This window comes from Anopheles darlingi, chromosome 3 (genome assembly GCF_943734745.1).
Source record: "Anopheles darlingi chromosome 3, idAnoDarlMG_H_01, whole genome shotgun sequence".
In the NCBI taxonomy this organism is placed as follows: domain Eukaryota; kingdom Metazoa; phylum Arthropoda; class Insecta; order Diptera; family Culicidae; genus Anopheles; species Anopheles darlingi.
The window spans coordinates 63,999,542-64,009,541 of record NC_064875.1 but is presented as its reverse complement, the minus strand read 5'-3'; the positions used below and the strand labels follow the sequence as shown (position 1 = coordinate 64,009,541).

At 48.8% G+C, this 10,000-nt stretch overlaps 5 protein-coding genes across 10 annotated transcripts in view; 2 read left to right on the top strand and 3 right to left on the bottom strand.

The window, feature by feature from the left end:
• The window catches only part of LOC125954430 (ankyrin-3), a 6,135-nt gene extending 3,128 nt beyond the window's left edge, over positions 1–3,007 (bottom strand). The window contains exons 1-6 of one of the 2 annotated variants that reach the window (XM_049684776.1): positions 2,655–3,007; positions 1,678–2,543; positions 727–890; positions 530–645; positions 88–453; positions 1–22 (exon numbers count right to left, since the gene is read on the bottom strand). The exon at positions 1–22 is cut by the window's left edge and continues 132 nt beyond it. In XM_049684776.1, the coding sequence (XP_049540733.1) occupies positions 1–22; positions 88–453; positions 530–645; positions 727–890; positions 1,678–1,854 (845 nt within the window). In that variant the 5' untranslated portion in view covers positions 1,855–2,543; positions 2,655–3,007. The remainder of the gene's footprint in view (positions 23–87; positions 454–529; positions 646–726; positions 891–1,677; positions 2,544–2,654) is intronic. The other variant, XM_049684777.1, reaches the window with a different exon arrangement.
• A 307-nt stretch (positions 3,008–3,314) lies between these two features.
• Positions 3,315–4,217, bottom strand: LOC125954492 (brachyurin-like). Its single transcript, XM_049684871.1, has one exon. The coding sequence runs from the start codon at positions 4,215–4,217 to the stop codon at positions 3,315–3,317; it is 903 nt and encodes a 300-aa protein (XP_049540828.1).
• A 625-nt stretch (positions 4,218–4,842) lies between these two features.
• LOC125954487 (brachyurin-like) lies at positions 4,843–5,760 on the bottom strand. Its single transcript, XM_049684865.1, has one exon. It carries the CDS (start codon positions 5,758–5,760, stop codon positions 4,843–4,845), a length of 918 nt encoding a protein of 305 aa, XP_049540822.1.
• Positions 5,761–6,337: 577 nt separating this feature from the next.
• LOC125954483 (eukaryotic translation initiation factor 3 subunit I) lies at positions 6,338–7,934 on the top strand. The gene is made up of 3 exons (XM_049684861.1): positions 6,338–6,448; positions 6,646–6,872; positions 6,942–7,934. Exons 1-3 carry the CDS (start codon positions 6,446–6,448, stop codon positions 7,693–7,695), a joined length of 984 nt encoding a protein of 327 aa, XP_049540818.1. The 5' UTR covers positions 6,338–6,445; the 3' UTR covers positions 7,696–7,934.
• Positions 7,935–8,314: 380 nt separating this feature from the next.
• LOC125954462 (solute carrier family 35 member F5) overlaps positions 8,315–10,000 on the top strand; it is a 6,149-nt gene continuing 4,463 nt past the window's right edge. The window contains exons 1-2 of one of the 5 annotated variants that reach the window (XM_049684824.1): positions 8,315–8,478; positions 9,782–10,000. The exon at positions 9,782–10,000 is cut by the window's right edge and continues 192 nt beyond it. The gene's annotated coding sequence lies outside the window, so the exon portion shown is untranslated. Of the gene's footprint in view, positions 8,479–8,635; positions 8,743–8,780; positions 9,098–9,129; positions 9,358–9,420; positions 9,590–9,781 lie in introns of those variants that run through there. The other 4 variants (XM_049684829.1, XM_049684828.1, XM_049684826.1 and 1 more) reach the window with 4 other exon arrangements.

The window sequence follows — 10,000 nt, the reverse complement described above, 5'->3', positions numbered from 1 at the left end:
GATTTCCTAGCCGCCAGTATCACTAGGAAGAAATTGTTCACATTGAGAGAAATCGGAGAAGTAACCACAAACCCTGGTGCCACTTACCGACATGTAGTAGCGTCATTTGTTGCGTGCATGTACGCACCGTCGTAATGGCACCATGCTGTATGAGCAGCTCCAGAAACCGGCCGTCGTGCAGGACGGCTTGATGGATCGGGTAGTACTCGTCCTTGATCAGATTAATCTCATCCGAGCGCGTTTGCACCAGATGCTGCACACACTTCCACGCACCCCGCTCACAAGCAATGTGCAACAGGGGTTTGCGCACCCGAAACAGCATCCACGGTTCCTCCATCTTCTGGGCCAGGATGTTCAGTACATTGATCTGATCACCGTCGATCGCGTAGCAAACGGCATTCTGTAGCTTCGTATTGGGCCGCTCGCACACACCAACCGAGTTGTCACCTTGATCTGCAATGACGAAATTGACGATAGGATGGTTAATTGGTCGGTCCGGAACAGAAACCGGGAGCTAGCTTTCTCTTACTTCTGTATTTCCCGCTCTCTTCGCAATTGTGTGAATGGGCACCGGGGAAGCACATTCTCGCTTCGGTATCGATTCTAGCACCGTGCTTCAGAAGCAGTTCCACACATTCTTCGTAGCTGTACAGGTGAGCAACGGATGAAAGAAATAACAATCATTAGCAACATAGCAGGAAAAAGGATTGTTCTGCAAAAGCTTACCCTTTCAGACAGGCGATGTGTAGTGGCAGCGAACATGAGCTCCGGTTTACGTCTGGTCTGTGGCGGTGCAGTAACCACCTAGCTAGCTCAACGTGATTCAGTCCGACACTTTTCTGCAGCAGATTGTATCCCGTTTCGTCGTGTATGGCAAGAATGTTTTCATACTGCAGAAGAATAGAATTGTGAGAAGGCCAATTAGGACATTAAATTGAATGCAGTGCAGAGTCTGTACAACAACCGGTTAAATCAAAGCATCATCGTCATGACATCCGGTCAGTTCTTGATCCAGGAGAACACACGCAGTGCTTCCTCCTACTCTCCATCTCTCAATGAAGCGGGTTTTCATTGATTAATCGTTCTAATTGGTGTTCACTGTTCCGCCAGAACAATCCATTTGCCGCGACATTTCGCCACCCTAATCAATGGCATCACAGCAGCGCGCCCGTGCACAGTGGAGCGCGAAACCCATGATGATGACGATGATGCAAAATGATGATGGCACACGCCGGAACGCTAGCACACGCTCGCACGGCCTACTGTGTCCTACAATCAACGGTCCGCGAACCACAACAACGCCGCCAGAAAGTGTGAGAAAGACAGAGAGAGAAAGAGCGAGCAAGGGGAAGGGGAAGCTCACTCACGTTTTGAATGCCGATAATGAATGCAGGCAACATTAGTTATAAATGCGTGCGTCATAGATCGCGCCGCGGGTCAACTAGCATAGGCACACTCGACGGAATTCAAATCGCGATGGACGCATGGGGTAGAATGGCCTACTGGAGTGTGTTTTTGAGTGCGAGCGTGATAGAGGGAATGACCAAGAGAAGCAGTGACGATCGGAACGATCTTTTTGATGCGAGAGATCACTTCGGTTACGGGGATTGACGCACGTACGGAATGGTATGGGACCATCGCGGTGGTCGATCAACGACAACGCAAGACGGCACGTACCTTCGGTATCTGTAGCAGGAGTGGCTCCAGTCGGTGGATCGAAATCTTTGGATTGGCCCGGAGCGCATCGAAGATGGTGTTCACTTTGTCGACCGTTGCCTCCGACACCTTATGGCCATCGCGGTTCGAGAGCAATGCGCTGCCGGAACGGAACACCTGACTCACGGAACCGCCCATTGCCAAACCGTCTTGCAATGGCCACTTCTACTCTCGGTCTGCCTGTCCGCTTGTTTCGGTCGTAGGAGCTTCCGTTGCTTGCAGCTTACTGTTCACAGCCAACGACGAAGTAGACTGTGCGCTGTCGCTCTGGCGATGCACTCGAGTAGGGAACGAGTTGGCTGCAGCTTAGCCAGGGCATACAAGAGTCCGTGACATAGCAGGCGCTAGTGATGATATTCCTTGCTTTGTCGTACGGATTTGTATGGTTTGTCGCCTATCGATGAGTGTGGGCTGTATGTAGAGCAGCGATGATTTGCTGGCATCAGCTGCGTTCCCGACGATTAGCTCCGTTCGCTTTCGCGTCTATCACTATGCCTACTGGTACTGCGAATGCTCAGGACACTTTTCACCATTTCCCGTGACACCGATCGTCGTCCAGTTGTTTCTGTCTGACCTGCGACATTTTGAGAACCCTCGAGCTGAGGGGTGTCTTGAATGGCTTCACGCGGCTACACCTGGGCACGCCAGCCGTCCTTTCCGCCGTCCAGCAGGTTGTGTTTTGCTGCAGCTGCTGCTGGGAAAATCGATAAATCGTTGATGAAGGGTTTCCCTCAGAACAACAACACGCAGGCACACGACGCGCGAACTAGGCGAACGCGACGAAACCGTTTATTCCGAGGGCCAGGCGGCGGGATACTTTTATATTCCTACAAAGGCGAAGGCGAGGGAGCTTAGCAGCTGCATTTACACACGGAGCGCGCTACGAACGATCCTTAAGGAGATTTGGATCGTTAATCCTTGCAGCATCACGAACTTACAGAAGCGGTTTACGGTTGTTTCCTTTCGAGACTTCCGGAGCACGGCCGAAGATTTCTGTACACCTTAGGTTTGATTGCTTTCCGGAGCTTGTAAAAAGATCAGTTATGGGGAAAGGAAAGGATAAAGTTGAATCTTTTTTTCGAGGTTTCAACCTCGTCTTCTTTGGATCGGGAGCTGCAGTTTTCGATTGTTTCCACGGTTTACACGGCCAGGAGGGCCTATTTTTCCAACGGGAATGAAGGCGGGAGTTGGGAAACGACTTGAATTTGTTCTTATCGCGCACGAAATGGCTTAAAAGTAATTTTAAGAATTTTACATTTTTCGCAGCGATTTCTGAACTCGGAACACGGAAAGCGAGATGGGAAAACGACAAGGGAGTTGTCCATTTTGGACTTCGAACTTGGATTTTTGATGAAAATTTACGAAAAATGCTCATATTTTATCCACCATCACTGTAGCAGTTGCATGCAACTGTCACAGCTTCTCCACCCTCAAAAGGTATGCAATGTGGCCGCTTATGGGCCCCTTAGTAGTCGCTTAAACATTAAGCGGCCGTATTACATACCTTTTGCTAAACGGGTACTTAGATGTACTACTTGCGCAAGAAAAGCATATGTTTGTTAAAGATTTGATGTTTAATGTTCTTTTCAACGTCATCTTTAAGGATTGGCCACAAAGTCAGAATTTGCCTCAATCCATTCTAGATAGTAAGTCACACGAGCGTATACTGATGGTATGTTGTTCTCACAACCAGCCATTCCGAAGGATACCACACCGATCTGCAGGCTTCCATCATCCTGTACAGTTAGCGGGCCGCCAGAGTCACTGTTGCAAACATTACGTCCACCGGCACTACTCAGACACACGTTTTGAGGCTCAATCAGAATGGAGTTGTAATATGGAAGACAGTCAGCGTTAGTCATCACCGGGTTAGAGGTATACATCAAAACATCCGAAGGAGACGTGCTACTATCCGAGGTAAGTCCGAATCCAGAAACAGTGCCAATGAGTCCTCCGAATTGACGGGTATCCGAGCGAGCCGGTAGACGAACAGGCTGCACAAGATCGTTGAAAGTGATTGGCGAGTTCAGACGGACCACGCCAATATCATTGCGAATGTTTGTCAAGGTATATTGCGGATGAGCAACAATTCCTGACGGTTCGTATGGGATGCGCTGCTGGGACGGTTCCGCCTCTATACGATTCTGTGCACCTATGATGGCGATACCTCCGGTGATCGGTTCATTCAATGGGCCCTCGACGATACAGTGAGCAGCAGTAAGAACGTACTGGTTCGTTAAAATGGATCCTCCACACACGCCTATTCCCAAAGCGAATTCGCCCAGTAGCGCAACCTGGTACGGAAACTGTCCGGGAGAAGCCTCCTCCCCTCCGATGATACGCGGCGATGGTCTAGCGTGACGGTAGATCTGCATCTCCGCCGGCAGGCGAGCCCAGTAGTGATCGAACTCCTCTATCGGCCGCACCTTGGACCAATCGATATCGATCCATTTAGCACTGACAACCGCGAATAGAGCAGCTAGAAACACGAAGACCTTCATCTTGACGATAGCGACTGAACAGCTTTTCCTCAAACAGCTCCTTTTATAACAGTTATGTACTGCTCTTATCATTGAGCCAGTAGCCGGATTAGGTTTATTGGTGTTTCGATTCTCCTGATTCATTCGACCTGCAAAGCATTGTCATCGCTATTTTAAGATAACACGCTTATTTCCGTTGGGGTATTCCGGAAGAATACGATTATCATCTTTCAAATCGAATCGTCTAAAAAAATGCAGTAAATAGTGGTTTGCCATCGAATTTCCCATGATGTTTTAGGGAAATCCAAGACGGGACAATAACACCCGAATATGCATCTGGGAATTCCGTTACAAATGTTGTTATCGGAAATTATATTCACCGATAAGCATGTGATTTGCAACTCGGTAGATAAGGACGCTTTTTTCGTACAGTCATTTAGGCGAAATCGGTAAAACGATAATGGAACAGTATCATTTATGGTAGATAAGTGTTGATTGGTTTAAGATTTATCATAGAATATCCGAGAACACTAGCGATACCTTTCTGCTGATCATATTATTAATAAAACTAAGTAGAAATCGCATGGACTTCATATTTTGGAAACACAAACTATCGAAAAGTATCCTTAGCAGCCCAATTTTTACTTTAAGGGTTGGCTACAAAGTCAGAATTTGCCTCAATCCATTCTAGATAGTAAGTCACACGAGCGTATACTGACGGTACATTCTCTTCGCAACCACCTCCAGGCGTCACGACACTTCCAAAGGATACCACACCGATCTGCAGGCTTCCATCATCCTGTACAGTTAGCGGGCCGCCAGAGTCACTGTTGCAAACATTACGTCCACCGGCACTACTCAGACACACGTTTTGAGGCTCAATCAGATCGGAATTATAGTAAGAAATACAGTCGGCGTTAATCATTACCGGGTTAGAGGTATACATCAAAACATCCGAAATAGCTGGGTTAGCGTCCGAGGTACGTCCGAAGCCCGAAACAGTGCCAATGAGTCCTCCGAATTGACGGTTATCCGATCGAGCCGGTAGACGAACGGGTTGCACAAGATTGTTGAAGGTGATTGGCGAGTTCAGACGGACCACACCAATATCGTTGCGAATGTTCGTCAAGGTGTACAGCGGATGAGCAACGATTCCTGACGGTTCGTATGGGATGCGCTGCTGGGACAGCTCCACCACAATGTGATTCTGTGCACCTATGATGGCGATACCTCCGGTGATCGGTTCATTCAATGGGCCCTCGACGATACAGTGAGCAGCAGTAAGAACGTACAGGTTCGTTAAAATGGATCCTCCGCACAGTGCTATTCCAAATTCGAATTCGCCCAGTAGCGCAACCTGGTACGGAAACTGTCCGGGAGAAGCCTCCTGTCCTCCGACGATACGGTGCGACGGTACAGCGTGACGGTAGATCTGCAGCTCCGCCGGCAGGCGAGCCCAGTAGTGATCGAACTCCTCTATCGGCCGCACCTTGGACCAGTCGATGTCGATCCATTTAGCACTGACAACCGCGAACAGAGCAACTAGAACCACGAAGACTTGCATTTTAATGATATTGAGGGATGAGCCTTTCTTTGAACAACTCCTTTTATAGCGCTCATTCAGTGGTCTTATCACTAATCCGGTAGCTACAAGATAACACGCTACGCTGGTTTTCCGTTGGGGTAGTCCGTAAGAATACGTCAGGAAGGTGGCTCCTACATGAGGGATTCGAATATGGATGGAAAATAGCTATAGTATGAACATTCAAACCCATGAATGCATCTGAGAATTGTTGAGCAATATTGTTATCGAAGACTGTATTCATCGATAAGAATGTGATTTGCAACACGGTAGATAAGGACACTTCATTAGTACACCCATTCAAGCGAAATCGGTAGAATGATAATGAGATCGGTAAAATGATAATTGGATAGAGTTTGCAGTCGTCTACTTCGTTCGAATTCAGATTTTTCTACGCCGTTCGAGTTTTTCCAGTTTCGTTTTTAGTATACGCATTTTATGCAACATTGTATGGTCGTTGCATTTTAAAACTCGCATGCAAGCTGATTGCTAACATACGATCCGGGACGATAAACGCGCTAGAGGCCGCCTGTCACTGCTTGTCACATTTGACAGTTAAGCTGTTTGCCGATCTGGCAACCCTTTTCGCAGTTCGCATTTTCACGAAACACCTCGTCGTCCGCGACAAATTCCACTTTTCGTCGAATAAAGGACGTGAGGATTCAAAATGGTAAGTACGGTGAAGACACTCAACCCAAAGCGGTGCCCCGAAACGCCTAAGCAAGGCTTTCCTCTGCCAGCATCCTCTTCGGATGATGGGTTCCCGAACGTATTCTAACCTCAAATAGTGTCGTGGCGAGAAAGCGAAGACAGAACCGGAATGAATACCAGAGTTGATGACTAGATAACCCTTCCCCCTCATTCCAGAAACCCTTGATGCTGCAGGGCCACTCGCGTGCCATCACGCAAATCAAGTACAACCGAGAGGGCGATCTGATTTTCTCGTCCGCCAAGGATAGCAGCCCCAGCGTCTGGTACTCATTGAACGGTGAGCGGCTCGGAACGTACAATGGACACATCGGAGCAGTCTGGTGTGTTGACGTTGATTGGACGACCACACGGCTCATCACCGGCGCCGGCGACATGAAAACATTGTAAGTCCAACGCCCACGAGCACCAGTTGGGGAACAGTAGTGAAGGAACTAACTTACCGTTTCTTTTAGCTTGTGGGATGTCGAGACAGGAAAATCACTTGGAACGATCCCGTGTGTTTCGCCCGTTCGTACGTGCAACTTCAGCTATTCTGGCAACCAGGCCTCCTACTCCACCGATCGCAGTATGCAGCAGCAGAGTGAGCTGTTCATTATCGATGTACGAAACATCGATTCCAGCATCGGTAGCGCAGATCCGGTGTTGAAGCTGACGATGGGTGAGCAGCAGAGCAAAATCACGTCGATGCTGTGGGGCGCTCTCGATGAAACCGTCATCACGGGACACGAGAACGGCTCGATTCGTATCTGGGATTTGCGCGCGGTCAAGGAGCTGAACTCGGTCAATGATCACACGGCGAATATCACCGATATGCAGATGTCGCACGATGGCACTATGTTCATCTCCTCGTCGAAGGACACAACGGCGAAACTGTTCGATTCCGAGTCGCTGGTATGCTTGAAGACGTACAAAACCGAGCGACCGGTGAACTCGGCCGCAATCAGCCCACTGTACGAGCATGTCGCGCTCGGTGGTGGACAGGATGCGATGGAAGTGACGACGACCTCGACCCAGGCCGGAAAGTTCGATTCCCGATTCTTCCATCTGGTGTACGAAGAGGAGTTTGCGCGCGTGAAGGGCCACTTTGGGCCGATCAACAGCTTGGCTTTCCATCCGGACGGCAAAAGCTTCACCACCGGCGGAGAGGATGGTTTTGTGCGTGTCCAGGTATTCGATTCATCGTACTTCGAGTTCCAGCTGGAGTAGACGGTATCGTCGCTGCGTGTCGTCATCTAATCTTAGTGTGGCTGTCGTACGTGTGTGCTTCGTATTCTGCGGACGATAAACGGTGTGAGAAGGCGCAAGTTAAGTGCAAGTGGAACGGACGGACGGAGAACCAGTAGGCGAACATCATCTTCTGGGAAGTGCCGTGCACGCCACGCTGCTGGAAATCATGTCCGGCGGTTCCGTGTGTAGGGTATTTTCGAAACGAAATAAATGTAGGAGAAGAGGAAGGAGAGGAGAAAACAAATCTGCGTTCCAAAATACCTTATCCGAACATGCCTATCCGTATCCGGATGCCGTGGATTTTTACTTTTCCGGGACGCAAACCTTTTGTTTACGTGTGTAAGTTTTCAACCCGCACCACACATAAGCCTCTTATTGCCGTTGACAGTTTGATGCGCTCAAGAAAATCAAGGCTGCGCCACATAAAACGCAACTTCGTTGTTTGCTTTTTCCGTGCTTTCTATCGATAGTGTGTTTTTAATCCTATTCCTCCCCTAAAACTTTCCTAATTCTGCGCGAAAGTCGATAAAATTTCACTGCAATCCAGTTTGCAAACCTCATACCCGGTCCCGTAAACTTTTGCATATTGGCGTTTAGGATGAGTTTTACGCTTTGTGCGGTCCGGCCTCTAGACTTCTGTGGCCGCCGAAAGGGTTGCACTTTCTACGTCGAGTCCCCGTGCCCCTTTTTATTAATTTAAAGTGTCCCGCTTTGTAAATGCCGTGTGTCCAGCTTGTAGTTTTGTAGTGATATTCCGTGAAGGTTCGTGAGCTCGTTACATAATTAAGCCCTTTGGGGAGGCTGACTCCGGGACGTGATGCGCTTCCGCTACTTCTCCCAGGCCAGCCCCTTCGGCTGCTTCTTTATTTACGTTATCAATTATGATTCATCGAGGTCGTCTCGTCTGCTGCACTGTGTGCTACGGTTGCTTCGATTAGTTTAGAATATTCTTGTGGGAATCGTGAACCTGATCCTGAACCTGAAACCTGTGCTGTGCTTTTCGCGTGTCACAGGATCCGGTCGCCGGTGAATTCCGTAGAAGCGCACGGTTCAACGCCCGGAGTGATTGCGTATCGCCAGCTTCGCCGAGCGTAAACACTACGTCGCAGTGCAAACTAGAGCATATGCGTTGTTGGACACGTGAAGAGCTAGCCACCACAGACAGGGGTAGTGGTCACGATGACGCCAGCAGCCCTGTAAACGGGTGCAATAAACCGCTGTGTTCTGAGCACACAGCACCACAGCTTGGTGCCCAGAACGCCGCGGGGTCTTCCCTTGAACCCCCCTTTGTTTGCTTTGTCATTCCGCCACTCCCGTTGCCGGCTGGAAGGACATAAATTAGTAGCATCTTCGAAGAAGACACCTATGGCATTCGCGAAGTGTGAGTGGACTGATCGTGATAAATCGCGGGTGCAGTCGGGATGATAGAGAAGTTCTTAGAGAAGAGACACGAGAATAACGGGAAAAAGTGAACCCCGCGTATCGAACTGCTGGTGCTGGAACAGTTATTTCGGCTTTCCTTTTAGTGAAACGTTTGCCTTGCGGAAAGTGGAATAGCATACGCACTCACACACAGAGTAAAGCTTGCGCGACTTGCTCGTTTGGCCTGTGGCGCCGGCACGTTAATGGGCCCATTTTTTGGTGGGTGTTTATTTAGGGTCCCAGGCAATTAACCCTCCCAGCCAGCAAATAACGAGCCGAGTGTATATTCTCTGAACCGCTCGTGACAGTCGCGATAAGAGATAGTACCGTCTCGTGTGATGCTGCTGGCGGGCACATCACAATAGGCGCTCAAATCTCAGTTGGCTTTATTCAGCGACGGTTCTTTCTACGTACTACAATTTGGCTAGAAAGGAGCCATATGGTAGCTACGGTATGGCCCTACCCTAGTGAACATATTGTCCGCAGCCGAATATCTTGATTCCTTAACTGATTCAACTGCAAAAGAACTATCTAAGTGTAGTGGACGCGTAATCTTTTTCTTGGATTTAGTATTCATTTACCCCCTATATGAATTTGTAAATTTTGCTATAATGGTTTACGATCTCTGTTTTGTCTATTCAAGGAAATCAATTGTTCACAAATCGAACCAGGTTAATACAGGAATTTAATGCACCGCAAGGAAATGAAGACCGTTTCGTGGGGCCTACAGGAACGTTAGCAGGAACAGCCACAAATGGCTACTACGTTGCACGTGATCTTGATTAAATGTGGAACCTATATCACTACCCAACCGCCGCTCCTGTGACTGCCAACCGGAAGTAAAGGTAGTGCATACCTCTAC

Coding starts and splice junctions, on each gene's coding strand:
- LOC125954487 (XM_049684865.1), bottom strand. CDS start 5,760: ATGCAAGTCTTCGTGGTTCTAGTTGCTCTGTTCGCGGTTGTCAGTGCT.
- LOC125954492 (XM_049684871.1), bottom strand. CDS start 4,217: ATGAAGGTCTTCGTGTTTCTAGCTGCTCTATTCGCGGTTGTCAGTGCT.
- LOC125954483 (XM_049684861.1), top strand. Junction 6,873..6,941: donor GCCGGCGACATGAAAACATT/GTAAGTCCAACG, acceptor CGTTTCTTTTAG/CTTGTGGGATGTCGAGACAG.